This window comes from Hippopotamus amphibius, chromosome 3 (assembly GCF_030028045.1).
Source record: "Hippopotamus amphibius kiboko isolate mHipAmp2 chromosome 3, mHipAmp2.hap2, whole genome shotgun sequence".
NCBI lineage: Eukaryota > Metazoa > Chordata > Mammalia > Artiodactyla > Hippopotamidae > Hippopotamus > Hippopotamus amphibius.
This window is the reverse complement of record NC_080188.1, coordinates 125,080,727-125,105,808: the sequence shown is the minus strand read 5'-3', so window position 1 is coordinate 125,105,808 and position 25,082 is coordinate 125,080,727. Positions and strand designations below refer to the sequence as shown.

Here is a 25,082-nt window from a genome sequence, read left to right as displayed (position 1 = left end):
CTGGGCTTTTCTTTTTCCAAAGTCACTTGTCCTGTCTCTCTCACCCACCCCGGGCTCTCCCAGCGGCCCCTCTCTGTCTCACAGAAACAGCAGATGCCAACAGAATCCAAGAATAAAGTCCTTTATTGTCTTCCAAGCTGTGGTGATAGGGCTGAGGACTCTAGGGCGACTCAGGTGGAACTTCACTGGAGCCTGTTGTAGAGGAAGATGGCACCTTTGGCCGAGGGGCAGAGCTCGGCCCACATTTCAGTCTCCTGCAACCTCCGCACACTCTGTGGGAGACAGTGAGACCCAGACATCCAATCTCAGGTTTCTTGCGGGAGCTGTGGCCACAGTTCCTGAGCCTCAGAGCCCTCTAGGGAGACATGTTAAGGGGGCTGAACAGGTCCCTGGCCCTCTCCCTTGGGCTGAGAGCATTCCCAACGAGGGCATCCCCTTGTGGCTCTGGAGGGGAGCTCTGAGAGATTTGGGAACCCCCTCCAACCCAGGCCCAGGATACAGACATGCATCACCAGGCCTCTGGAAGTCCCAACCCGGCTCCTTGTCCAAATGAGACACTTTGCCACCTCGAACCTGTGTCTCCACAAAGATGATTCCTGTGGATTCGTGGGCCTCTGGTCCCCCACTCATGTAGTGCTTCCTCACCTGCTCAGAAGTCAGACTGCACCTGGACAGGATGAGAGTGGCCTGGTGAAGTGCTGAGCCCCTGGAGGGTCCCTGTGGAGCCCCAGCTGCCCCAGCCATGCCCCTCAACCACCCACCTACTCCAGGACCCAGGATTCTGTCTCCCAGAGCTCACTCACTGGACATAGAACTCGGCACTGGCACGGCCGGCACTGGTCTCATTGCGGGCGATGCCCAACAGCAGTGGCTGGCTCAGGGTGAGCAGCGGCAGGTTCACCTGGGGCCGAGGGTACCACCTGTCAGTGCCCACTGCTCACACCCCTGCCCCTCTCAATGAAGAACAGCATGTTACCCTTGTACAGCATTTTACAGTTTGTAGTTCAAGTGCCCAGAATCACAGAATGTCAGATCTCAGGCATGTTCATCTCACATGGGAAAACCAGAACCAGAGAGATTGAACAGTTAGCCCAGGGTCACCCTAGGGAAGTCGATTTAGTAATTGGGACTCCCATTTACTCCTCTTTTCAACAAACCTGGGGGGGGGCGGGGGGTAGGCAAGACATTTACATTGATCCCATTGTAAAGAAGAACCTGAGGCACACAGAGCCAAGGGTTAGAATTCCACTCCAAGTGTGCCTAGCTGCAAAGCCAAGCTCTTTGCTGAGTGCCAGATGCCTGGGAATTTCCTGGCGGTCCAGCGGTTAGGACTCCACACTCTCACTGCTGAGGGCCTGGGTTCAATCCCTGGTCAGGGAACTAAGATCCCACAAGCAGCCAAAAAACAAAACAAAACAAAACAAACAAACAAAAACCAACAAAAAACCCCAGATGCCTGCAGACACTCCTGCCCGCCTGGACCTGTGGAATTCTGCCTTGTTCTACCCCCACCCTCCTTGCCCACCACTCTGTCCCGCCTGCCCCTCACTCACCTCATCACAGATCTCCTGGAGGACACTGGAGAAGAGCTCATGCACCACCAGCTCCCCAGGGAGGTTCTTGTGCAGGGGGCTGTCACCTGGGCACAGGGCCTGTGAGAGGTCAGGCTCAGCCCCTGCTCCCCTCTTCCCACCCTGCTTTCCCCCACAACTCACTGGCCCTGAGGGCCTGGTTGGGCACAGAGTAAGAGCCTTGATGATCCCTTGACCCAGGCCCTCTTTTTCCAGTGGACAACCACAGGTCCAGCTAGGTCCTCCATTCCCACGCCCCACCCTCAATTTTTCCCTAGCTTCCATGGGCCTGGGGCAGGATTCAAAAGTCTCTGAGAGGCTGCTCCAGAGACTTCTGGAGAAGCACCAGGCCAATTCCCCCTTTAAGGAATGAGGAAAACAAAGCCAAGCTCTCTGAGTCTTTGTGCCTTTGCACCCAGCCTGGCATCTCACCTGAGGCTCAGCGTGCCCACCGGGCACATCCACTAGCCCAGGTGCCTCAGCCACCTGCCCAGAGCGGCGCAGGAAGACAAGGAAGCCGTCAGCAGTGGCCAGTGCAGCGCCCACCCCCAGGGGGTCCGCCAGGTAGGCTTGCTTGTCACCCCAGTCGGTGGCCCCCTGCTGTCGCAGCCAGGCAGCTGAGTTGGCCCAGTTGGTGCCCAGGAAGTCTCGATAGGAAGTAAGGCCCAGGCGCAGGAGCAGCTGTGGCCCCGGTGAGCCAGTGGGAACCAGGGTGGCAGAGTGCAGACGGAACTTGGGGGCGTCAAAGAGCCAGGGCTGGGCCTGAAGGCGGCTCTCCCAGATTGCGGTGATGGCCTTGTCCCCTCCTGGCAGTGGGCGACGGTCGTAGGCTGGGCTCAGCTCAGCCCGTACCTGTTCCTCAGGCAGCCCCCCCGGGGGGCACTGCAGCAGCAGGGACACCTCAGGGTCCATGGTCTGGATAGGGCAGTTCTGGGGGAGGACACAGCCAGGCCTGTCACCTCGGGGGACCCGGCAGCTGGCTCCCTCTGCCACAGACCTCCTGAGGGTACCCCCAGCCCTTCTGCACCCCTCTGACCACTCCCTGGGCAGTAACCTGTCTTATCATCCCAGCAAGAGCATCGAGGCTCCTGCTACCAGACATCCCTGAGACTCTCGGGCATCCCTTCGACCCAGAGGTCCTGGGTCCTGTCACCCCCTAATGCCCCTGTCTGCCCAAACAAAAACACCCGGCCTCCAACCGCTGGCGCGCCGGGACCCCTCCCAGGGTCCGGAAGCTCCAGCCTCCAGCGGGTACTCACCTACCCGCTCTCCCCGCAGGCTCCGCCCCTTTCCCTGGAGCGGAAGTTCCCGCCCCCTTCTTCCTCGGCTTCTCATTGGCCGGTCCTGGCGCTCAGGGCCCGGCGGGGTCAGCTGCCCAGCACACCGAGTCGGTGAGCCTTCCCGTCTGTCCCGGCTCTGCCTGCCTGCCCCGCCCAGACAATTCCGCCCCGTTAGCCTGGTTGCCGGCTCCGCCTCCCCAGGCCCGCTTTGCGGGGCATACCAGCGAGCTTGGGTCGAGGACACTTGGCTTCTCTGGGCCCCGTGGCTGACGCAGTGTGACCTTGGGCAAGTCTTGTCTGCTGGGCCTCGGTTTCCCTACCTGCACCAGGGAGTTGGGGGTGGAAGTGAATTTACTGATCTGAATATCCCCCTCCCAGCTCTCACATCCTGAGGCTTTGTGACTTTCTGGGCAGCCTGGGGACATGGGAAGGTTCTTAACAGACTCCACATGTCACTGCTTCCCACAGGTCTTGGCCATGAACTCCTCTGGAGGAAGGAGTCAGGAAGCAGCAGGGCCCAGGGGTAGAAGGGCTCACAGACCCCGGGAACAGGTGTGCCCCTCTCCATCTTCACCCCCCACTCCCAGTGTGGGAGGGCAGGGGATGGAGGACTCTGAGCCCTGCTCCCTGGGAAATGCTGGTGCAGTGGGAGTGGGGGCTGATGGGTCGTACTGGTCCTGGGGAGCACAGGGAATCCTCTCCCTCCGGTGTCCCTCTGCAGCGGGTCACCCAGAGTTCAGGGTGAGCAGCAGAGCAGGGTCACCACAGGGACTAAGGGCCACCTCCTGGCTCTTTCAGAACCAAGATGTGCAACTGTCAAAGGCTCTGTCCTACGCCCTGCGCCACGGGGCCCTGAAGCTGGGTCTTCCCATGGGGGCCGGTAAGTGAGCATCTTAGAGGCTGGGCCCAGGAGTGGTTGAAGGCCAGGGAGAAGTGTGAGCCTGTCTGTGACTGCCTTGCCCCATGGCTCCCACCACAGTCCTGTGGGATGGCACAGAAGGTACATCCCTTCCATGTATAGGGAAGACCAAAGCCCAGAGCCCAGTATCATGTCCAGGGCAGACTGGGAGAGGAGCCTCCATCTGGGCCAGGCCAGTGGCCCAATAAATATTTATCCCAAGACTGGCACTGGGTGGGGGTGGGGGCACAACTGATGTTTACTAGTGTCTACTCTGGGCCAGGTACTGTGCTCAAAAGGGTCACTTGATCTTTGTGACCTTCCATGAAGCAGATTGTATTTCCACATAAGTTGAGAAACTGAGGCACAGAGAGGGGAGACTTTCTAAAGGTCACACAGGTTCTGTTCTTGTTGCCTGTGGCTCCCCCTGTTGACCCTGGCCCAGGCCAGAGCAAGTTCAGCTCCTGACCACCCCACCTGCCCACAGATGGTTTTGTGCCCTTGGGGGCCCTCCTGCAGCTGCCGCAGTTCCGCAGCTTCTCAGCTGAAGATGTGCAGCGCGTGGTGGACACCAGTGGGAAGCAGCGGTTCGCCCTGCGGCCAGGGGACCCCAGCACCGGCCCTCTCATCCGGGCCAATCAGGGCCACTCCCTGCAGGTGGGAGCTAAGGGGACACGTGGGAGAACCATGTGGGATCCCTGCCTGTGAGGGGGTCTCACTGCTACCCATTCCCCCATCCATCCCAGGTACCTGAGTTGGAGCTGATGCCCCTGGAGACCCCGCAGGCCCTGCCCCTGGTGCTTGTCCATGGCACATTCTGGAAGCACTGGCCATCCATCCTGCTCAAGGGCCTATCCTGTCGGGGAAGGACTCACATCCACCTGGCCCCGGGACTGCCAGGGGACCCTGGTGTCATCAGTGGTCAGTGCCCCCCGCTCCAGGCTGCTCCCACCCACTCTGTCCTCCCAGGTCCCCCTCCAAGGGTCATAGCTCCTTGTCCAGGGCCAGCCCATGCCCTGCATGCAGAAGCAATGCCCTTCCCCTCCTCTCCTCAATGAGCCCAGGACCCCAGCCCGCCTACGTTTGGTAACTACAATCAGGACGCCCCAGGCATCAGTTCCATTTGTCTACTCAGGCATGCGGCCAAATTGCGAAGTGGCCGTGTTCATCAACGGGCCCCTGGCCCTGGCAGGTGAGTCTAGACACAGCAGGGACTGCCCCAGGCCTTCAGAGAGGGCATGAATCATATCTCCAGCTCTGTCTGCAGATGGAATCCCCTTCTTCCGCTCTGCCAATGGGGTGATCCTGACTCCAGGGAATGTTGATGGCCTCCTGCCTCCCAAGTATTTCAAGGAGGCCCTGCAGCTACGCCCTACCCGTAAGAACCACCACCCCACCCCTGTTTTTTGTGCCTGAAGCCTGTGCCCTATGCCCTCACCTCTTTCCCAGCTCTCAACCCCAGGCTGACTTAGTTCTCCCCTCTCTAACCAACTCTCTCTTTTTTTTTTTAAGATTAATTTATTATTTATTTATTTATTTTTGGCTGCGTTTGGGTATTCATTGCTGCATGTGGGCTTTCTCTAGTTGTGGCGAACAGAGGCTACTCTTCGTTGTGGTGCACGGGCTTCTCACTGCCGTGGTTTCTCTTGTTGTGGAGCACAGGCTCTAGGCGCACGGGCTTCAGTAGCTGTGGCGCGCAGGCTGTAGAGTGCAGGCTCAATAGTTGTGGCACACAGGCTTAGTTGCTCCACGGCATGTGGGATCTTCCTGGACCAGGGATCAAACTCGTGTCCCCTGCACTGGCAGGCAGATTCTTAACCACTGGGCCATCAGGGAAGTCCATCTAACCAACTCTTGTCTGTATTTCAGGAAAACCACTCTCCTTGGCTGGTAATGAAGAGACGGAGTGTCAGAGTGGCCCCAGGCACAGCTCCAGAAGAAGAAGGATGATCCAACAATAAAATTTTTTTTTTTTTAAAGTAAAAAGATGACAAAAGAGAAACTCCAGTTTGAAACTATGAGTCATCATCTCGTAGCTGCGGCCAATCTTCCTCGTGTGCTTAGAGACTACAGCTGGGTCAGGGGTGTTGGTCTTGGCCACTCAGACAAGGGAAGGGTGGGTGCTGTACAAACAAGGGCCCACCCTCCCTAGCCTGGGGGATGGCAGAGTCTGGCCCAGCCAGGTCCCTGGCCTACCCAAAGCCAGTGACAGTGGGTGGATGTGGCCAGCTCGGTCAGTGCATGTTTGGAGAGGGTGTGGGCAGTGAGTCCCAGTGGGTGTGGGCTTAGGAGCGGTCATGGAAGGTGGTGAGCGGGACAGGGCAGTAAGATAGGCTTCAGAAGGCCTCGTGGCCTCCTGTGAGCTGCAGGAAGAGGTCCTCGTCCAGCTCCTCCCCACGGGCCCGCTCCCGAGTTGACAGGAAGATGTAGCCCCCGATGTACTCATGCACAATGCGGCAGCTGGCAGACACGCAGCTGAAAGCCACGTTGATGTGCTCGTCAAACTCGATGGCCACCTGTGGGGCGGGTGGTCAGAGGGCTGGTGGGGGGATGGGATGAGGGAGCAGCCCCTGCCCTGCCCTGGCTGGGTCCGGCCCAGCCCGCTGTCCCTCCCCTCCCCCACCTCCGGGCCCACCTGCCGGATGTCCCAGTTGACATTCCACTGGCGCATGTTGCTGAAGCGCCAGGTCTTGACCACGTCTCCCACTGCCAAGTCGATGCGGATAAGTCGGTTGTTGGCAATGCCCAGGATCTCGTCTTTCCTGCTGCCCTTGAACCTGGTGCCCAAGGGGAGAGTGTGAGCCTGGGCCCCACCCTGCATGGCCCAGCACCTGCCCAGACAGCCTGGTGCGGCGCTCAGGAGCAGGCCGGCAAGTAAGTCACCTGGGTTCTTTCGGTCTCAAGTTCCTCATTTGGACAATGGGGGTTGATGGATATAATCACTCTGATAGCATTTAGCAGCAGCAGGCAAATAATCCATGTCTTTCGATAGCAACTAGTTTTTATAGCCTCATCATCATCCATTTGCTCCTGTCTTTTACTTTTTTTTTTTTTTTACTGTATTTTTATTTATTTGTTTTTTGGTTGCGCTGTGCAGCATGCAGGATCTTGGTTCCCCGACCAGGAATCGAACCCGTGCCCCCTGCGTTGGGAATGCAGAGCATTTGCTTCTATCTTTCCAGGCTTGGAAAATGGGCAAAGGGGGCACTCCCTGTCACAGCTGCCACCCAGTCCTGTCCTACAGACCAGCTGCCCAGGGTCCAGAGAGGGAACGGTCTGCAGCAGAGCTGGAACAGGTGCAGGGTTTCCTTCTTTCCTGGCCTGATCTCTTTGTCTGTCTCTGTCTATCTCTCTCTCTCTCTCTCTCATGTTGGCTACTCAGGTGCGGGATGGAGGGGCTGCACACAGGGTGCCCTCGGTAAGGTCTCTCCGCAGAGGACAGGAAGGAAGGCTTCAGGTGCTGCCCACAGGCAGCAGGGGAGGGTAGAGATGGTGCTTGGCAGAGCGGGCTGGGGTGGGGCTCGTACCTGACCATGACGTAGGAGATGCCGAAGTCAGGCAGGGACTGCCAGGCCTGGATGAAGCGCAGCTGGGCCTCAGTCAGTGAGAGCTGGGCCACGTTCTGGTGGGCTTCCAGGATCCGTGGAGTGAGCTGTGGGACCACGCTGGTGAGGGACTGCCAAGGTCCCTGAGACCCCCTGCCTGTCCCCATCAGGGAGACAGGATGCTGAGCCTGGGGCAGGGGCAGTGCCCAGTGTGGGGCCACCCAAGGGCACCCTCTCACCATTCAGCACATATGAGCTGAGCCGGGCCCTGAGGTGGACATGGGCACCTGGACTGTGACCCCTCTCAGAGGGTGGTGACCAGCGCGCTCAGTCTCAGGGACCCGGGTGGGAGAAGGAGCAAGTAAGCATGTGCATGCTTCAGAGGGAGGCTCTGTGGAGATCTAGGGGCCAAGGGTGACCAGGTAAACCTTCTGGTCATTCCCACCACTCACTCCCTCCAGTACCTGCTTGGCCTTGAACTTTCGCTGGAAGCGGGGGGCGACAAGGCCATAGGGGTTGAGGCCCTCGGTGGAGGCATCAGGGCCCTGGGGGTGGTTGCCCGAGCCCCCGCCACCTGTCCGCTGCAGGCTGAGGAAGGCCAGGATGGCCTGCACCTCACTGGCGTAGCTGCTGTCTGCCATGGTGCGGCCCTTGGAAGCCAGTCGGCAGCCGGCCATCCAGCGGGCGTACTGCTGCTCCTGGGGTGGGAGGGACGGGGAGGAGGTGAGGGGCTGGTCCCCACTCCAGCCTCAGCCCCAGCCCCTGCCCGGCCCTCACTCACATCCTGGCACCGCAGGTAGATCTCACTCATGCCCTCGGGGGAGGGCACCAGGAGTTTGATGCAGAACTTCTGGCCTGCGACGTTGACATCGGGAACCACTTCACAGCCTAGAGGAAGAAGGGGTAGGCTAGGAGCCTGGGGAGGGGGGACCAGCTGAGAGGGCCCTGAGGGAATGCCAGCGCTGCATAGCGGGCTCGGGTCAGAGGGCATCTTCCTGGCCCCCAGCTGGAGATAGTGAGAGCATTCACCTGGCCAGCCCACAGGTAGGCCAGGTAAGTCCCCAGCCTGCCCCTGCCCTGTCCCTCTCCTGGCCAGGCCGCCCTCACTCACCCTTGAGGTTGAGCTGCTGAATGGGGTCCCCTGGGGCCTCGTCCTGGCTCTTGTAGTAGGACAGCGTGGTCTCCTTGAACACCACCCAGTGCTGGCGGTACCCCTTCAGGGTCAGCTTCCGGGGCCTGGGGGTGAGGCAGGAGGTTCATGACAGGACCCCTCCCTCCCTCCTGTTCTCTCTCCACACTGGGCCCCTCCAGCAGGGCTGCCAGCTCTGGGCCCAAACTCACCGGAAGATCCGGAGATGGTCCTTGAGTTCTGGGATGGTGGTGAGGCTGTCCTGGGGAGGAGAGGAGTCAGGGGGGGCCCGGTCCCTGCGCTTGACACTGACCCCAACCCCTGACCGGAGCTCCTCCTCACCAGCACGTCCGTGGGCGCTGACCCCTCCAGCTTCACCTCCAGGTTGCTCAGGGCTGCATCCAGGTCATCCAGCCCTGGGTCTGTGCCAGCCGGTTCATTTACCTCCCCGCTCTGGGACAGCTTGTTGATGTGGTACTGGATGGGGCACATGGCCAGGGAGGGCTGAGCAGGCAGCCCAAGAGCCCAAAAGTGCCCTCAGCTGGGCTTCCCCAGAGATGCGCCTCCCCCCCGCCACACACACACACTTCCGGAAGACCCTGTCTGCCCTGGGCCTGGCCTGCACCCAGCCACCCAGGGTCCCCAGGCCTGCCCGGCACCTGTAGGGCTGCAAACACCATCATCTCCTCCTCGGTGCAGTCAGTCTCCTCCAGCAGCAGGTCCCACCGAGCCTGCTCGTATAGCTGGGTCAGCCGCACCGGGTCTGTCTGGAGTGGTGGGAGGGGGAGACTGCCCTGAGCACCCCAGGCACCCAGCTTCTGCGAGCCTCAGCCCTGCCCTCTGTGCTATGCAACTCATTTAGTGGCTCCACAGGCACAACAGATCCAAACCCCAGCCTCCCAGCCTGCCAGCCCCATCTGCCCAGGCAAGCGGCAGCTCCTTCCCTCTAAACCTTTCTGTGCAGATATTGACTATTTGTCTACTGTGTCCCCTGCGTGCTGCTGAAGGGACAAGGGCGACTGGGTAAACCAGTCAATAAATAAGTGAAATGATTCAAGAATACAATCAAAGCGATAAAGGAAGTAGCTTCCAAAGGGCAGCTCACTTGTCTGCTCAGGCAAGAAGCCCACAGATTTGATGTGATGAGAGAGAATGGAACTAGGGTGAGGGGGGCGCTGAGGATGGACAACGAGCCACTGAGGGGAGAGTGGTAGGAAGAACATTCCAGAGAGAAGGAACAGGGAGCTCAAAGGGTGAGCCCAGTTACCTACAGAAGAGAAGCCCACGCTGCCTCTGAAACCCACCAACATTGATAGCAAAGGCGTAAAAGGATAAACCCAAAAGGACAAAGAAGAGAGAGAGGACTACAGCAGGTGAGAAACCAACAAAATTTTGGGAGATGAGAAGCAAAAACGTGGACAGGAACTGAGTTGCAGGGAAGGAGAGCTGGGATCTCTTGCCCTTTTCCCTCTCTTGTTCTATGGCAAAGGCACTAATGAGTTTTAAAAAGATCAGAAAGTAAAGAGCAAAAAAACCTAAAATCTGAACAAAGGCATCCAGTTCACATGGCAGACAGGCTCAGGTCTGGGATCCTCTGGGAGATGCGGGTGGGCTGAAATGAGGACCATAGGAAGTCTGTAAATGGAGCAGGTCCCTCCCTACTCCCTGCAGCCATGTGACAGGCAGCTGGCACCTGGTAGAAACCAAAGATTTCCTCTCTGGACACATTGAGCCAGGAAGTATGCCTGCATTTGGTACTGCAGGCACTGCTGGGTGGGGGTGCCTTGTGCTGAAAACAGCTGAATGAAGAGAAAGTTGTCATTTTGAAAGGTGAGACATCCCCAGCCTTCCCCACTTGTCACCAAAGACATTGGCAATGAGCCGTCTGTTCCCCAGTCAGGAGATCAGAGGGTTCACTGCTGAAAAGCCAAAGAGAAAATCCCCACAAAGAGTGGTATTACTGCTCCATCTCCCCCAGGAGGCCCCCAAAATGCCAAGCCCTGTTCATCCACTCAGGGTTTCCAATTGGCTTCTTAGAGCCTTACTTCTAAATATGAAAGGACAGGCAGGGATTACCCACATTTAAGGAAAGTTGCTGGCATGAACTACAGAGACCCATGAACTACAGTCAGGGGGAAAAAGAGCTTGGAGGGAATAAAGACAATGCAGGGAGCAGAAAAAACTTCAAACACTAGTCAGAATCCTTATAGAGACAAAATACTGCGCTCATAAAATAAGAACAGGATGCTATTTTTAAAAGGAAAGTATAGGGACGGCCCTGGTGGTCCAGTGGCTAAGACTCCCGTGCTCCCAATGCAGGGGGCTCAGGTTCAGTCCCTGGTCAGGGAACTAGGCCCCACATGCCGCAATTAAGAGTTCACATGCCATAACTAAAGATCCCGCATGCCACAACTAAAATAAGATCCTGCATGCCACAGCTAAAGATCCCATATGCCAAAAGGAAGAGCCAGCATGCCACAACTGAAAAAAAGATCCTGCGTGCCACCACTAAAAAAAAATCCCACGTGCTGCAACAAAGATCCTGCGTGTTGCAACTAAGACCTGACACAGCCAAATAAATAAATGAATATTTTTTTAAAAAGGAACATAATTATAAAGTTACAGTAATTAAGACAGCATGGCATTGACAAAGAGAGAAAAATTGATCAGTGGAATCAAAGAGTCAGAGAGAGACCCACACATGTATGTCCACCTGACTTAGAACAAAGGTGATCTTGCCATCACTGGGGAAAGGATGCTCTTTTCAATAAATGTACCTGGGTCAATTGGATAGCCATATAGTAAAAATTTTTTTAAATTAAAAAATTAAAAATTAACAAAAGTATTTGTATCCCTACCTCACACTACATACAAATATCAATTCCAGTTGGGTTGCAGATCTAAATATCAAAGTTAAAACAATAAAGTCTTTAGAGAAAAATAGGACTACATCTGTGTGATCTTAGAATAAAAGATCTCTTAAACAGGATGCAAAAGATATCAATCATAAAAAGAAAATATGACTCAGATTATATTAAAATTAGGAGCTTCTGCTTATCAAAATAAACTACTAAGAGAATGAAAAGGCAAAGTACAGAGTGGGCAAATATATTCACAACATATTTATCTGTCAAAGTACTCATGTACAGAATACATAAAGAACTCCTACAAAGCAATATGAAAAAGACAAGCAGCTCAATATAAAAATTGTTAAAATAGTTGGACAGAAACTTCACAAAAGAGGATATTCAAATTGCTAATAGCCATATGAAAAAGTTCTCAACTTGATTAGTCATCAGGGAAATGTAAATTAAAGCCACATAAAAAGCACATCAGTGGTTGCCTGGGGTTGGGTGTGGGAGGAAGAATGACTGCAGATGGGCACTAGAGAACCTTTTGGGGTGATGGAAATGTTCTAAAACTGGATTGCGATGATGGTTGCACAACTGTATAACTTTACTAAAAATAAAGGCTTACAGTGGGTGATTTTTAGGTATGTAAGTTATATCTCAGTAAAGCTGCTTGAAAAAACAAACCAAATACCATATGAGATACCATTACATACCTACCAGAATGGCTAAAATGGAAAAGGTAGGGGACCTCCCTGGTGGTCCAATGGTTACAACTCCACGGTCCCAATGCAAGGGGCCCGGGTTCGATCCCTGGTCAGGGAACTAGATCCTGCACGCAGCAAGGAAGATCCTGCGTGCTACAACTAAGACCCGGTGCACAGCCAAATAAATAAATATTCTTTTTTAAAAAAAGGAAAGGTAGGAAATACCAAGTGCTGGTGAAGCTGTGGAACAACTGAAACTCTAATACACTGGTGGGGGTGTATGGGGGTATAGTTATCTACTACAGCTAAACCAAAGCCTGCCCCACAACCCAGCAAATTCCACCTCTGGGTATATACCCTACAGAAATGTGTACATATGGTCACCAAAAGACACATGCTGGAATGTTCACAGTATCTCTATTCACAGTAGCCCAATCTGAAAACTGCGCAATGTCCATCAACAATAGAATGGAAAGTTAATTGTGGTATAGCGACAGCATGGAATATTACACACCAATGAGAAATCTGCACCGCTATATGCAACATGGATGAATCATACAACATAATGCTGAGTGAAAAAAACTCCCACACAAAAGACTATATATAGACTGTGTGATTTCATGCATGTAAATTCCAAATAGCGGCAAAACTAATCTGTGGTGTTAGCAGTAACATTAGTGGTTCCTCCTGTGGGAGATGTTGCTTGGCTTCTGAAGGCTGGTAAAGTTCTGTTGTTTGACGTGTTGCTTACATTTGTGAATATTTCTAAATGTATGTTACAGCTTCCTGTGCAGGGGGCCCAGATTCCATCTCTGGTCAGGGAACTAGATCCCGCATGTCACAACTAAGACTCCATGCAGGCAAATAAATAAATAAATATTAAAAACGAAACAAAACAAACAAAAAAACACTTTAAAAAGGAACAGTCAGAAAATAAGAGCTATTAGAATTTAAAAAGACAGTTGCAGAAATTAAAAATTCAATAGATCATTTCCACAGTTCTGACCAGGAAATAACACTGACTGATATCCTAAAGTAATCAATCATTTCGAAAGGGGCATCGTGCTTGGGCTGCGATGTTGGAGGGGTTTGGTTATGGAACATCCCACCTCATCACTCTGAAGACCCCCCACCCCACCCCATCCCCACCCCCTGGCAAACCACAGACTCACAGAGAGTGTCCAGATAGCCTTTTGGGGGTCTCTCTTCTAATTGTGCACAGACAACTAATAGAAAATAAATACACCAAGAAAGGAAGTATAGCTACTCTGTGGCTTAGCTAAGAGTGCTATTTATGTGTTACCATTTACAGCCACACTCATGTTGTTTTAACCAAAAGCTACAACACAGCTCAACTGAAAAGATGCAAAGAGATGCATGTGCTGTGGGGGAAGGAGGGAAGATGTAAAACACCAAAACCTTCATCTTTCATACAAAGGGAATAGATAATTTTTGAAATGAAAAAGTCAAGGGAATAGATATACATAAGCCTTCTCATATAGATGTAAACACTAGAATAAAAAGATACAGAGTCAAAATCTACAGTCTGTAAGGATCAGAAATCTGGAATAAGGAGAAATGGGGCAAGGAACTGTTTTATTTTGTTTTTGTTTTTGTTTTTTTACTGTTGTTATTACTATTAGGACTATTCAAATCTTTAAGCCATCATATGTTACTTTGATTAAAAATAAAGTTTAATTTACAAAAGAAACAACAAAGACTAAATGGATTTTAGATACTGGACAACAGACCAAACAGAATAGCGATCCCCGGGAAAAGGGAGACACGTGAATGGTGAGGTTGCCCCAGCTTGCTGCCTGGAGCGAGTGTAGCCAAGAGGAGGACCCCAAACGGAGCTCAGCATATTTCCCGAGCTGAGCAGGTGCCGTTGAGAATTTAGGGAGTGCAAGGCAGGTAGATGTCACAGGACAAAGTGCTGCAGAGGAGAGAGCTGCACAGAGAAAGCTCTGGATGGAAATCAGTAGAGGGCTCTTCTTGAGTCTTTAGCTGAGTAGTGATCAGTATACATGTATAAGGAAACAACCCAAGGCTGCTAGAAGAAAACACCAAAAGGAGCAGGTGGAACATTTACCAGAGCTCACATGAGGGTGGCAATAGTTCATACCCAATACAAATTAGAGAAACCTCATTATATATACCTATACATATATATAACACATCAGAATACTCAGAAGGCTGTTGCCACAGTAATGGGGTAAATTAGCCCTAGATTAAGGATGCTTTGGGGACTTCGCTGTTGGTGCAGTGGTTAAGAATCCGCCTACCAATGCAGGGGACATGGGTTCGATCCCTGGTCCGGGAAGATCCCACATGCTACACAGCACATAGATCTTCAAGCCACAACTACTGAGCCTGTGTGCTGCAACTACTGAAGCCCATGCTCCACAACAAGAGAAGCCACCGCACTGAGAAGCCTGCGCACCACAGTGAAGAGTAGCCCCCACTCGCTGCAACTAGAGAAAGCCCGCACACAGCAAGGAAGACCCAACACAGCCAATAAATAAATAAAAGATAATAATAATGAAAATAAAATAAAGTTTAAAAATAAAAAATAAAAGATGCTTTTGTCTGGTGTAATTATTATTTAATTATTATAAATTATAATTATTAATTGATATTCAGAGCAAACCTTAGAAGGATCAAACTGTTTCCAAGTGTCTTAACTTTATCCCCAAACAAGATTTAAAAATATTTAAGCACTACCAAAAAAAAAAACATCCTGCATCCAAGAACACAAGATTTGTAGTGTCTGGCATTAAATAAAAAATTAACAGACATGAAAACAAGCAGAAAAATACAACTCATAATTAGGAGACAAATAGTCAATAGAAGTAGATCCAGAAATGACACATTTTATAGAATTAGTAGACAAAACACTAAAAAGTTATTTTAAACATATCCTGTATGTTCAAGAGAGTAGAGAAAAGCATGAGCATGTTAAGGAGAGGTGGAAAATATTAAACAGGTCAAAACTGAACTTCTAGGCAGGGTATTAATGGCAGATTAGACATGGGAGAAGAAGAGATCAGTAAACTTGAAGATGGAGCAACAGAACTATTCAAAATGAAGCACAGGGGAATTCCCTGGCAGTCCAGTGTCAGGGCTCCACCCTTTCACTCCTGAGGGCCTGTGTTCTACCCCTGGTCAGGGAACTAAGCTTCCGTAAGCCATGTGGTGTGGCCAGAAAAAAAATTAAAATTCAAAAAAAAAAACAAAAACCCACAACACAGAAATAAGACTGGGAAAAAAAAAAGCTGAAGAGAGCATCTGAGCTGTGGGGTGATTTTAAGCAGTCTAATGATCATGTAATGAGAATCCCATGGCGGGGGGCGGGGGTGGTCAGAAAAAATATCTGAAAAAATAAAGGCCAATGTTTTCCAAATTTGATAAAAATCGTAAACTCAGTTTCAGGAGGCTCAACGGACCCCAAGCATGAGAAACCTGAAGCGAATCAAGGCATACGACCATCAAATTGTTTAAAACCAGTGATAAAGAGAAAACCATAAAAGCAGTCAGAAAAAAAGACACATTACATACAGATGAACAAAGAGAGACAAGCCACAAGCTTGTGAGGCAGCATTTTTAAGGGGAAAGAAAGAGTCAACCCAGAACCCTGCCCCAAATAGCAATATCTTTCAAAATCAAAGGCAAAATAATGACTTATACAGACACACAAAAGCTGAAAGAATTCATCACCAGTAGATCAACTCAACAAGAAATGTTAAAGGAAGTCCCTCAGGCAGACAGAAAATACAAGCTGGAAATCTGGACCTATACACAGGAATAAAGAGCACAAGAAATGGTGACTGTGTAGGCAGAGAGAAAAGACTGTTTTTCATACTTTAAAAATGTATTTGCAGGGCTTCCTACGTGGCACAGTGGTTGAGAATCCGCCTGCCAATGCAGGGGACACGGTTCGATCCCTGTTCCAGGAAGATCCCACATGCCTCGGAGCAACTAAGCCCATGAGCCACAACTACTGAGCCTGAACTTTAAAGCCCATGAGCCACAACTGTTGAGCCCATGTGTCGCAACTACTGAAGCCCACGCACCTAGAGCCCGTGCTCCACAACAAGAGAAGACACCTCAGTGAGAACCCCATGCACCACAGCGAAGAGTAGCCCCTGCTCGCCACAACTAGAGAAAGCCCGTGTGCAGCAGCGAAGACCCAACACACCCAATAAATAAATAAATTAAAAAAAAATAATGGACTCGTTAAAGTAAAAATGATCATGACGATGAATTGGTAATTCTACTCATAGGTATGTATCAAGGGAAATGAAAATATATGTTCACTCAAAAACTTGTATGTGAGATGCTCCCCTGTGGTCTAGTGGTTAGGATTCAGCACTTTCTCAAAAACTTGTACATGAATATTCATGGAAGCATTGTTCATAACAGCTAACAAGTTGGTGGTGGGGGGGGACAAATGTCTATGAACTGATGAATGGGTAAATAAAATGTGGCATATAAGTACAATGAAATATTATTTTACAATAAAAAGGAACAGGGACTTCCCTTGTGGCACAGCGGTTAAGAAGCTGCCTGCCAATGCAGGGGACACGGGTTCGATCCCTAGTCCAGAAAGATCCCACATGCCCTGGAGCAACTAAGCCTGTGCACCACAACTACTGAAGCCCGTGCACCTAGAGCCTGTGCTCCGCAACAAGAGAAGCCACCACACTGAGAAGCTGGCACACCACAATGAAGTGTAGCCCCCGCTCATCACAACTAGAGAGAGCCAGCGCACAGCAACGAAGACCCAATGAAGCCGGAAGAAAAAAAAAATTAAAAAAAGAAACGAAGCACTGACACAGGCATCAACATGGATGAACCTTGAAAACATTACACTTAAGTAAAAGAAGCCAGCCACAAAAGGCCACATATTATATACCACTGCATATACATGAGATGTCCAGAACAGGCAAATCTATAGAGACAGAAAGGAGATTAGTAGATGCTTGGGGCTGAGGGGGCTGGAGGATAAATGGGGAGTGGCTGTTAATGGGCGTGAGATTTCTTTTTGGGATGATGAAAATGTTCTAAGAATGATTGTGGGGATGGTTACCCAACTCTGTGACTATACTAAAAACCAGTGAGTTGTACACTATTTTTTAAAATTAATATTTGTTTATTTGGTTAGTTGCACTGGCTCTTAGTTGTGGCAGGCAGGTTCCTTAGTTGCGGCATGCATATGGGATCTAGCTCCCTGATCAGGGATTGAATCCAGGCCCCCTGCATGGGGAGCTTGGAGTCTTATCCACTGTGTCACCAGGGGAGTCCCTGAGTTGCACACTTTAAATGGGCAAATTATATGGCCGTGAATTATTTCTCAGTACAGCCATCATCATCATCATAACAGCAATAAGGATGACAATGTATCGTGTATCGTGGGCTTTGACATATGTAGAAGGGGAGTGTGTGATAACATGATCACAGAGGCCCGGAGGGGAGGGAGGGATACTGTTGTAAGATTCTCACACTGTAGTAAAGTGGTATTTTACTGGATGGTAATAGTATATGTATATTAAAACCCCTAAAGCAACCACAAAAAAAAAAAAAAAAAAGCATAGCTCACAAATGGAATCATGAAAACTACTCAATCCAAAAGAAGGCAGGGATGGGAATTCCCTGATAGTCCAGTGGTTAGGACTTGGCACTTGCACTGCCGGGGGGCCCAGGTTCAATCCCTGGTCAGGGAGATAAAATCCTGCAAGCTGCACGGCGTGGCCAAAAATGAAATTAAAAAATATTTTAAAAAATACAAAAGAAGGCAGGAAATATTGTACAGCACAGGGGATATAGCCAATATTCTATAATAACTATAAATAGAGTATAACCTTTAAAAATTGTGAATCACTATACGGTACACCTGTAACTTAGGGAATATTGTGTAACAACTATACTTCAACAGAAACAAACAAGCAAACCAAAGAAGGCTGGGAAGGTGGGAGGAGGGCACATCAGTCGGGAGGAGAGGAAGGGGCAGGGATGTGGAAGGAGCGGAAAGGGGGGCCAGGCAGGTGGGAGAGAGTGGGCGGTGCCAGGGACAGATCAGCCTGGTCCTGGGCCACAGGCAGCCACAGGAGCCTTTTAAACAGGAGTGACAGGACCTAATGCACCTTGTAGACGTTCATTCCAGATGCTGCGTGAAAGAAGGAGAGAGATCAGAGGAGGAGAGAGGTCCTTTAGGAGGGTCTGCAGCTACCCACACAAGAGAACCTGATGCTAGACAGATGAAGAGACAGAGAGGAACAGGAATTTTTAGGTCAAGGAAGGATAGACAGGACACAATGAGGGATGAAGTGGGAGGGAGAGGGAAGGATCTAGAATAGTGTAAGTGCGGGGCTTTTGCCATGAGTCCATGGTGGGAGGATGTGCTGGGCAGACTGGGAATTGAGAGTTCTGTTTCAGGCAGAAGCTGAGATGTCTGTTCGGTGCCAGAGCAGAGACGCCCAGTTGGACCCGAGAGTCTAGAGCTTGGGGGAGAGAGGTCTGGGCTGGCGGTGGTAAATCTGAGAGCTATAAACAGCACAGAGATGATTCTTAAATCCAGGAGGCTGGAGCTTCCTGGGAGAAAGGGTGGAGAGAAGGAGGCTGGGGAGGGAGCCCTGGAGCCCGCAACTCCCAGAGGCTGTGGAGACAGGAGGAAGGGCCGTGGAGCCTGGGCAGGGCAGTTGCAGACCCCTGTGTGCGTGGGGATCCCAAGTGGCCGAGTAAGAAGTGGACGGGGTGACTGCCCTGGTGGTCCAGGGATTAAGACTCCGCGCTTCCACTGCAGGGGCCACGGGTTCGATCCCTGGTCGGGGAGCTAAGATCCCACATGCTGCATGGCGTGGCCAAAAAAAAAAGTGGATGGGAAGTGAGTAGGGGACAGACAGCATGGAGGGCATGGTCACCTCAGCAGGACGGAGATGGAAGACTCCAGGATAGAGTTGGTTGAGGAGAGAGAGGGAGTTGAGGGGCACCCACAGGAAAGGCTTCTGGGGAGCAGAGACACTGGAGCCCAGGGTTATGCAGACAAGGGCTCTAAGCACTTTTGCAGTGAAGGGGGAGCAGAGAAGTGGGGCCACAGGTAGAGGGAGCACCCGGAGGTTTTCAGGATGGTTGCAAGGAGCCTGTTGGTTGCCGGTGGGGATGGCAGGCAGGGAGGGAGAGATGCACACAGGCGCCTGCCCGCAAAGCCTTGTCCTTCACCTGCCCCTAATCCCTGCAGGTCCCAGTGCCCCTGCCTCCAGGAAGCCTTCCCTGAGCGCAGGTGCGGGCATCTCCCACCTGAGCAGGCTTCCCAGGGGCACCTAGCACTGTCTACACTGAGCTCTGGCCATCATCTCCCTGATGGCTCTTGACCTCAACCGGGGCCCAGCACTGTGTTGATGGAGTTAGTAAACAGGGGTGTGGATGGACACACGGACAGATGGACAGCCCCCTACAAGCGTCTAACGTTCCCGGAGCCCAGACCCCCGACGTGAGGCCCCCGTGTCGCCCTGACCCAGACCCCCTTTCTCCCTGACCCGGCCCACCTTGGGATCCAGGTCGAAGAAGCTGTAGTACTTGAAGCGCAGCCAGAGCGTGTCCCCGGCCTTGACTCCCTGCTGCATGAGGCACCGCGACGAGTCCAGCCACCTGGGCCGCGGCACAGGCAGGGTCAAGGTCAGGGTCAGGGTCAGGGTGGGGGCTGAGCCGTGGGCAGCGGGGTGGGGTGCAGGGCTAGGCAGGGGCTGGGGCAAGCACACACACAGAGGAAAGTCCTGGGGACAGGCGTGGATTTGGGGTGAGCAGCACGCAGGGGAAGGTGTGGGTTCTGGGAGCCGGAGCCCAGGCACCAGGGCGGCTGGGGAACCTGCTGTGGATCTGGGTCTTGTCCGAGATGGAGCTGGGCCGAGGCAGGCGCTGGAGCAGGAGGGGGTCTGGTGGTGGCTGCGGCCGGCTCAGCATGTGGTAGCAGGCCTCCGTCTGAGCGCTGTCTGAGAAGTGGGCTGGCATCCCCCGGAACGACGCAGGTGCCACGCCTGGAGTGCGCGCTGGGGTCAACCAGGCCTGCTCGCCCCACCCCCCACCCCCACCCTCCCGCCCAGGCCTCCGGGGCCTGCCCCTGCGGCCGCCCCTGGGCTGCCTGGCCTGCGCTCACCCCCGGCCAGGACGACCTTGGTCAAGTCATACACCTCCTCCTCCGGCTCCTTTTCCTTCTTCTTCTTCTCCTTCTTCTCAGGAGCCCGGAGCAGAGACAGCTCCTCAGGGTGCCGGATGCCTGAGGGGAGCAGGGGCCTCCGTGGGGGCCAGGATCCTGCCCTCTGACCTCCCACCCCACCCATGGGCAGTTCGGGGCAGGGGACAGCCCCGAGGCCGGGTGGGGAACAGCTCAGCAAGGTCGAGGTGACAACAGCTGGGCCTAGAAGGGGGGGGGACCTGCCCCTGGCAGGACCCTTGCAGGGGGGTAGAGTGGGCACCAGCTGGGGACTCACTGAGGAGCCGGCAGATGGCAGCCACGGCCTGGAAGAGGGGCTGGGAGAAGCTGGTTCGGAGGCGCAGGGCGCGGCGATTGGGCAGCCGCAGGAGGACGGGCCGGTGCTGGGGCCCGAAGAAAAGGCGGGCATCGGCCAGGATCCCGTACTTGTCCAGCGTCCAGTGGGTCTGCAACAGCCATTGTCGTTTCTGTTCCCACCAAATGGCGTGGTCTGACCAGTCCTGCTTGCGCTCTGTGGGGCCACAGGCAAGGGGGGGTCACGTCAGCCTTGGGGGGCCTGCCCCCAACATGGTGCACAAGCCTGGGATTCAGCGGTGGTGACCGCCCCTCCCTGCCCAGGCCAAGGGCACGGCCAGGCTGGGTTGGCTTGGCGTCTGGGGCTGAGGTCGTGGTAGAACGGCTCTTTGCTGGCTAACCCTGCCTATCCCCAGGGCTCAGTTGCTACTGAGGGGAGTCACTTCCCAGGGGAGCCCCCAGCTCAGAATCTTGGTGCCCCCACTTCACACACTCCAGCACATCGGGATCCCCGGTACAGCACCTCCTGTGTCCTCCTGTAATTCCTGGCTTCATGGCCTCGCTCTGGCATTCCCGGGAGCCAGAGGCGACTGCAGGGCCTGGGGTTGTGTCGGGCAGGCAGCAGCAGGCACTCCGTACATATCTAGTGGTTACTAGCTCTTTGACCTTGGCTGAGACCTGAACCTCTCTGGGCCTCAGTTTTCTAGCTCCTGAGATGTGAACAGCGGTGGATGCTGAGCAGTGCCTGCGCCGTGTGGCGAGTGCACGGTTTCTGTGACACAGGCACACGGCCTCATCAGTACAGCGTGTGGGCCTTCAGTTAGAAACGTGAGCATCTCAAGTCACACAGATATTGATGGAGGACACATGCTCTCCTCTCCACCGTCCCTCCAGGAGCCTGAACTGGTGCCAGGAGAGCACGAAAGATGAGCAGAGCCCTCTAGTGTCTGACCTTTTGCCCTTGTTCTGTCTCCTCGGCCCCCCATCCTGGCCTGACCCCATCCTTCCCCGTGGGTTCAGTCAGAGGACCCCCTTCTCCCTCCTTGGCCATGGCCTCTTCCCAGGAGGTCTCATCTAGTCTGCAGCTTAATCTTCCTGCTCTGAGCCCCAGGCCCGAAACCCACTGGCTAAGGGGCACGTCCACTGGGTTCGATCATTCCAGAAACCTTTTTTCACCAGCCCATGTGCCTGGCTCTGGGTCTATAAATGCAATGACCCCTAGTCCCGGCCCCCAAGGTGCGTCTCTTCACCTCACTCTGTCTGACCCTGGACAGAGGCACCCCCCCCCCCATCAGCTCCGAGCAGCCCCTGGGGGCTGGGGGACAACAGCTCTCCTGCCAGGCCCCAGCGTCCCCCCTTTCACCTTTAGCCACCACATTTCATCCACGCCCATCCCACCTCCACTTCCACCACTGCCTGCAGCCCACCCGCCTCCGAGGCACCTGCCTTAGCCTGACAGCCTCCCGCTGGAAACCCTTCAGCAGCTGCTCCCCACCCCCAGGATGGAGTATAGGACGCCTTATGGCAGTCACCCCAGCCTCGTTTCTTGCCACACCCCAGGAGTCCTCCCCGGCCTAGAGGACCCAATTCAAAACCACCCCTGCTCCCCCCGCCCCCACCCCATGCCCCAGCATCTTGCCTTGCTTCTCCCAGCTGTGGCCCCCTCTCAGAATTCGTATGGTCCTGGGCTGGGGGGCGGCCCCCGTGCTGGCTTCCCCTGTGCAGCCGTCCACACTCACCCCTTGGCTGGCAGCTAAAGGGTGGGTCTCACCTGCCCGGCTGCGCGCCAGGCCAGGGGCTGGCACGCAGGCCTGGGTGAACATCAGTAGGCCTCGGATGTACTGCGCTCAGGAATGAGTGGGAGTTGGAGGGGTGGGGACAGTATCCTTGGGGCAGTGGACCCCAGGGGCCCAGCAGCAGATGGAGGAGTGGGGTCTGCCTGGCTCCTTGTTCAGGCCTCTCGCTTTGCCGTGGGCCGTGCCCTGGGGCCAACCGGATGTTCTCTTGGGGCACCTAGTCTTCACCCTCTCTGCCCTGCTCGGCCAGGCCTACCTGAGTCTCTTTCTGACGCCCGGTCTCCTGAGGGACCCTTTACACCCCACTTCTGCTTTCACAACCTCCTTGGGCCCTGCCTTCTGGAGGCTCCCCTTACCAACCCAGCCTTGTGGCCGGGCTGCCCTGGGGCCCCCATGCTGTCCACAAGCCACTGACCTCCCTCCTAGGCCGCACGTGGCGGGTTGGTTGGGTCGGCTGGGTCTGAGGAAGCCCGCCCACCCCCACCCACAGGCGACCCAGGACCCAGGCTGGCTGGGAGTATCGTGGGCCTGCCTTCCGGCTCTGGCTATCAGAGCGAGCCCGCCGCCCTCCCAGGAAGGAGCAGTCCCCACCCCCAGCAGGGAAAGACTATGAGAAGCCCCCATGTCACTGGCCCTGCTCCCCCCCAGGGCTGATACCACAGGCGGTTCTGCTGTAACTTCCTGTGTGGGGGCAGGGCCTTCCACCCAGGCTGGGCCTGTCATCAGCCTGCTGAGGGCTTCCGCCCAGGGAGAGGGTGTGGGAGCAGGTCCCCACATCACCAGGAGCCGCCTCTGGCCTCCCCTTGGCCCCCAGAATGGGACTTCTGCCTCAGCCCAGACAAGGCTTCTCCGGCCCCAGAAATGGGGGAACGGAGGACTGTGGCCGGGCCTGCTCCTTGGGGTCTTAGCAGCACGGGTTGGAGTGGGAGGAAGGGAGGAAAGACAGTGGGAGGGAGGGGAAGTTAAGTTGGGGAAATGTCTTTTTTGGAACCAAATGATTAAGCTGGTGCCTGAGTCACTGTGACTCCACTATCGAGGGCCGTGCAGCAGGGCTGGCCCGGAAGTGCTGGGGGACCCCGAGGGCAGCGGGGGGCCGTGGGCACTCACTGATCTCCTCCACGATCTTCAGGAGCACCCCGCCGATGTGTGATTCCCCGGTGACCCGGAGGGTGACCGACTCTGCCTCGGGGTCCTCCTCGCCTACAAACACCTGCAGCTCCCAGGTCGAGTCGATGTAGTCCCCAGCGGCTGTCTTCATCCCCGCCATGGCTGCGGCAGCTCTGCGGAGAGGGTGGGAAGGAGGCAGGGTGGGCGGCTGGGGCCAGTAGGCTGACTGTGGTGCTCAGGACAGGCGGGGCGGGGGGAGGGGGGGCGCGGAATGCCACAGCAGCAGCAAGCCGCCGGGGAGCTGAGTTGTTCCAGGTGAACCTCAGGCCCTGTCTCCATCATGGATGGTTGAGCTGAAGGGACCCTCAGAGACTGTGTTGCCCAGCCCTCTCCCTTCTCGCACATGGGAAGATGAGGCCCACTAAGGGTGAGAAGGGGCTCACTCAACATCACCCCACTTGACGCCAGAGCTGGGCACAACCTCCGTCTGCTTGCCCAGCTCACAGCCCAGCCCAAGCCCACACTGGCAGCTGCCCGCCCTGGAAACGGTCGTGAACCCAGGTCAGAAAATAGTTCCAATCAGGCCCAAAGCTCAGCTCCATCGTCCCAAACCAGCCGAAGCCTCTCTAGGGCAGTGGAAAGTCCAGGCTGCCGCACGGAGAGAGGCATGATAGGCAGAGGGGCTGCTGGAGGGAGAGGAAGAGAAGGGTCTTTGGGCCTTGAGCTGCCAGCGGCCTACCTTGCCTGCAAGGGGTTGAGGCTGCAGGTGGGGGATCAGAGTGGCAGCCACTCCTGGCTTCAGCCTGCACACCTGCAGGCCACTGCGTGCTTCCTTCCCTTCTACTTTCTCTTTGGAGCTTCCTTCAGAGGGCAGCCTTAGCGCCTTATCAGGAGCAGGGCGGGCTTGGCCCCTCCCCAGGGCGGGCTGGTGCTGGGTGCAGGAAGCGAGAGAGAGGGTTCCAGTGGGGCCCTGCCTTCGCTGCCAGTGAGCACAGGAAGCAAGTGGGCCTTGTGGACCCAAGACCACACAAAGCGTCCCCCTCATTTGGAGGAAAGCGCGAGTCAAGCTAGAGAAGCCACCAATTCGTGTTCCCTTGTAGGAAGCCATCTCCCATCTCCGACCTGTCATGAGCTGGGGGTTTTTGGGCTGTAAGCATCACCTGGCTGCCAAGAGAGCCGTGGAGTTGAAAGGATCGGATCTGGGTTATTTAGGGACCCGGCAGGTCAAGTCAGCTCAAGCCCAAGATGTCCTTTATCACCATAAAGTAGATCCTTAAAGGCCCTGAGGGAAACAACGTCCTTAAGTCTTTCCTGTCCCCAGTAAGGGCCTCTCTTCCAAATTTTCAACCTCAGGGCTGCCCGTAGAACAGCCGAACAGCAATTGGCCCCTGATCTTTCATGACCTGCTGCCCCCACACCTTCAGGTCTCAAGGCTTCAGACCTGCCCCCCTCCACCTACATCATGCTCCTCTAGGGCCAGTGCCCACGAGGCTCACTCCTGTCACGTCCCCACACAAATGGGACTCAGAGGGCCCCTGGTGCCCGATGTCTTCCTGTCCGTCACCTGCAACAGGATGTACGTTTCAGGAGAGCAAGGCCTTATATTTCACCACTGACTTCCAGAAGACATTCAGCCTTCCTAGACAATTTGGGGATGGAGAGAACTGAGCCTGAAGAGACAGCAGCACCAAAACGAC

The 25,082-nt window shown here is 54.3% G+C and overlaps 3 protein-coding genes and 1 non-coding gene across 8 annotated transcripts; 2 read left to right on the top strand and 2 right to left on the bottom strand.

Annotated features, from left to right (window-relative positions):
• Positions 1-105: 105 nt before the first annotated feature.
• NUDT22 (nudix hydrolase 22) lies at positions 106-2,883 on the bottom strand. 3 transcript variants are annotated; one of them, XM_057728934.1, is made up of 6 exons: positions 2,831-2,883; positions 2,004-2,501; positions 1,554-1,652; positions 804-901; positions 574-667; positions 106-272 (listed from the first exon to the last, which is right to left on the bottom strand). In XM_057728934.1, exons 2-6 carry the CDS (start codon positions 2,481-2,483, stop codon positions 183-185), a joined length of 861 nt encoding a protein of 286 aa, XP_057584917.1. In that variant the 5' UTR covers positions 2,484-2,501; positions 2,831-2,883; the 3' UTR covers positions 106-182. The 3 variants fall into 3 exon arrangements, with proteins under 3 accessions (XP_057584917.1, XP_057584919.1, XP_057584918.1); XM_057728936.1 differs by having other exon boundaries at positions 2,835-2,851; XM_057728935.1 differs by lacking the exon at positions 2,831-2,883 and adding an exon at positions 2,771-2,816.
• A 25-nt stretch (positions 2,884-2,908) lies between these two features.
• Positions 2,909-5,767, top strand: TRPT1 (tRNA phosphotransferase 1). 3 transcript variants are annotated; one of them, XM_057728931.1, is made up of 8 exons: positions 2,909-2,962; positions 3,320-3,403; positions 3,650-3,731; positions 4,237-4,406; positions 4,496-4,670; positions 4,885-4,941; positions 5,017-5,127; positions 5,619-5,767. In XM_057728931.1, exons 2-8 carry the CDS (start codon positions 3,329-3,331, stop codon positions 5,708-5,710), a joined length of 762 nt encoding a protein of 253 aa, XP_057584914.1. In that variant the 5' UTR covers positions 2,909-2,962; positions 3,320-3,328; the 3' UTR covers positions 5,711-5,767. The 3 variants fall into 3 exon arrangements, with proteins under 3 accessions (XP_057584914.1, XP_057584915.1, XP_057584913.1); XM_057728930.1 differs by lacking the exon at positions 2,909-2,962 and adding an exon at positions 3,034-3,137 and having other exon boundaries at positions 5,619-5,751; XM_057728932.1 differs by lacking the exon at positions 3,320-3,403.
• Positions 5,701-24,248, bottom strand: FERMT3 (FERM domain containing kindlin 3). Its single transcript, XM_057728929.1, has 15 exons — positions 24,125-24,248; positions 23,386-23,558; positions 20,466-20,699; positions 20,132-20,251; positions 19,844-20,012; positions 19,524-19,626; positions 9,083-9,190; positions 8,766-8,900; positions 8,636-8,685; positions 8,406-8,530; positions 8,076-8,182; positions 7,759-7,992; positions 7,277-7,401; positions 6,385-6,526; positions 5,701-6,265 (listed from the first exon to the last, which is right to left on the bottom strand). Exons 2-15 carry the CDS (start codon positions 23,543-23,545, stop codon positions 6,086-6,088), a joined length of 1,992 nt encoding a protein of 663 aa, XP_057584912.1. The 5' UTR covers positions 23,546-23,558; positions 24,125-24,248; the 3' UTR covers positions 5,701-6,085.
• On the top strand, positions 17,629-17,702 carry TRNAA-UGC (transfer RNA alanine (anticodon UGC)). The gene has a single exon. It is a non-coding gene; the product is annotated as a tRNA-Ala (tRNA).
• Positions 24,249-25,082: the final 834 nt, after the last annotated feature.

Bases quoted from the DNA above. Each gene is read 5' to 3' on its own strand.
- NUDT22 (XM_057728934.1), bottom strand. From the start codon at position 2,483: ATGGACCCTGAGGTGTCCCTGCTGCTGCAGTGCCCCCCGGGGGGGCTG. The intron at 902-1,553 runs GTGAGTGAGGGG...CCTCGGCCCCAG, and splicing joins TCCAGGAGATCTGTGATGAG to GTGAACCTGCCGCTGCTCAC. The intron at 668-803 runs GTGAGTGAGCTC...CATCCTGTCCAG, and splicing joins AGTGCCGAGTTCTATGTCCA to GTGCAGTCTGACTTCTGAGC.
- TRPT1 (XM_057728931.1), top strand. From the start codon at position 3,329: ATGAACTCCTCTGGAGGAAGGAGTCAGGAAGCAGCAGGGCCCAGGGGT. The intron at 3,404-3,649 runs GTGTGCCCCTCT...TGGCTCTTTCAG, and splicing joins CTCACAGACCCCGGGAACAG to AACCAAGATGTGCAACTGTC. The intron at 4,942-5,016 runs GTGAGTCTAGAC...CTCTGTCTGCAG, and splicing joins CGGGCCCCTGGCCCTGGCAG to ATGGAATCCCCTTCTTCCGC.
- FERMT3 (XM_057728929.1), bottom strand. From the start codon at position 23,545: ATGGCGGGGATGAAGACAGCCGCTGGGGACTACATCGACTCGACCTGG. The intron at 20,700-23,385 runs GTGAGTGCCCAC...GTGGCCCCACAG, and splicing joins GAAGATCGTGGAGGAGATCA to AGCGCAAGCAGGACTGGTCA. The intron at 7,402-7,758 runs GTACTGGAGGGA...GTGGTCCCACAG, and splicing joins GAAAGTTCAAGGCCAAGCAG to CTCACTCCACGGATCCTGGA.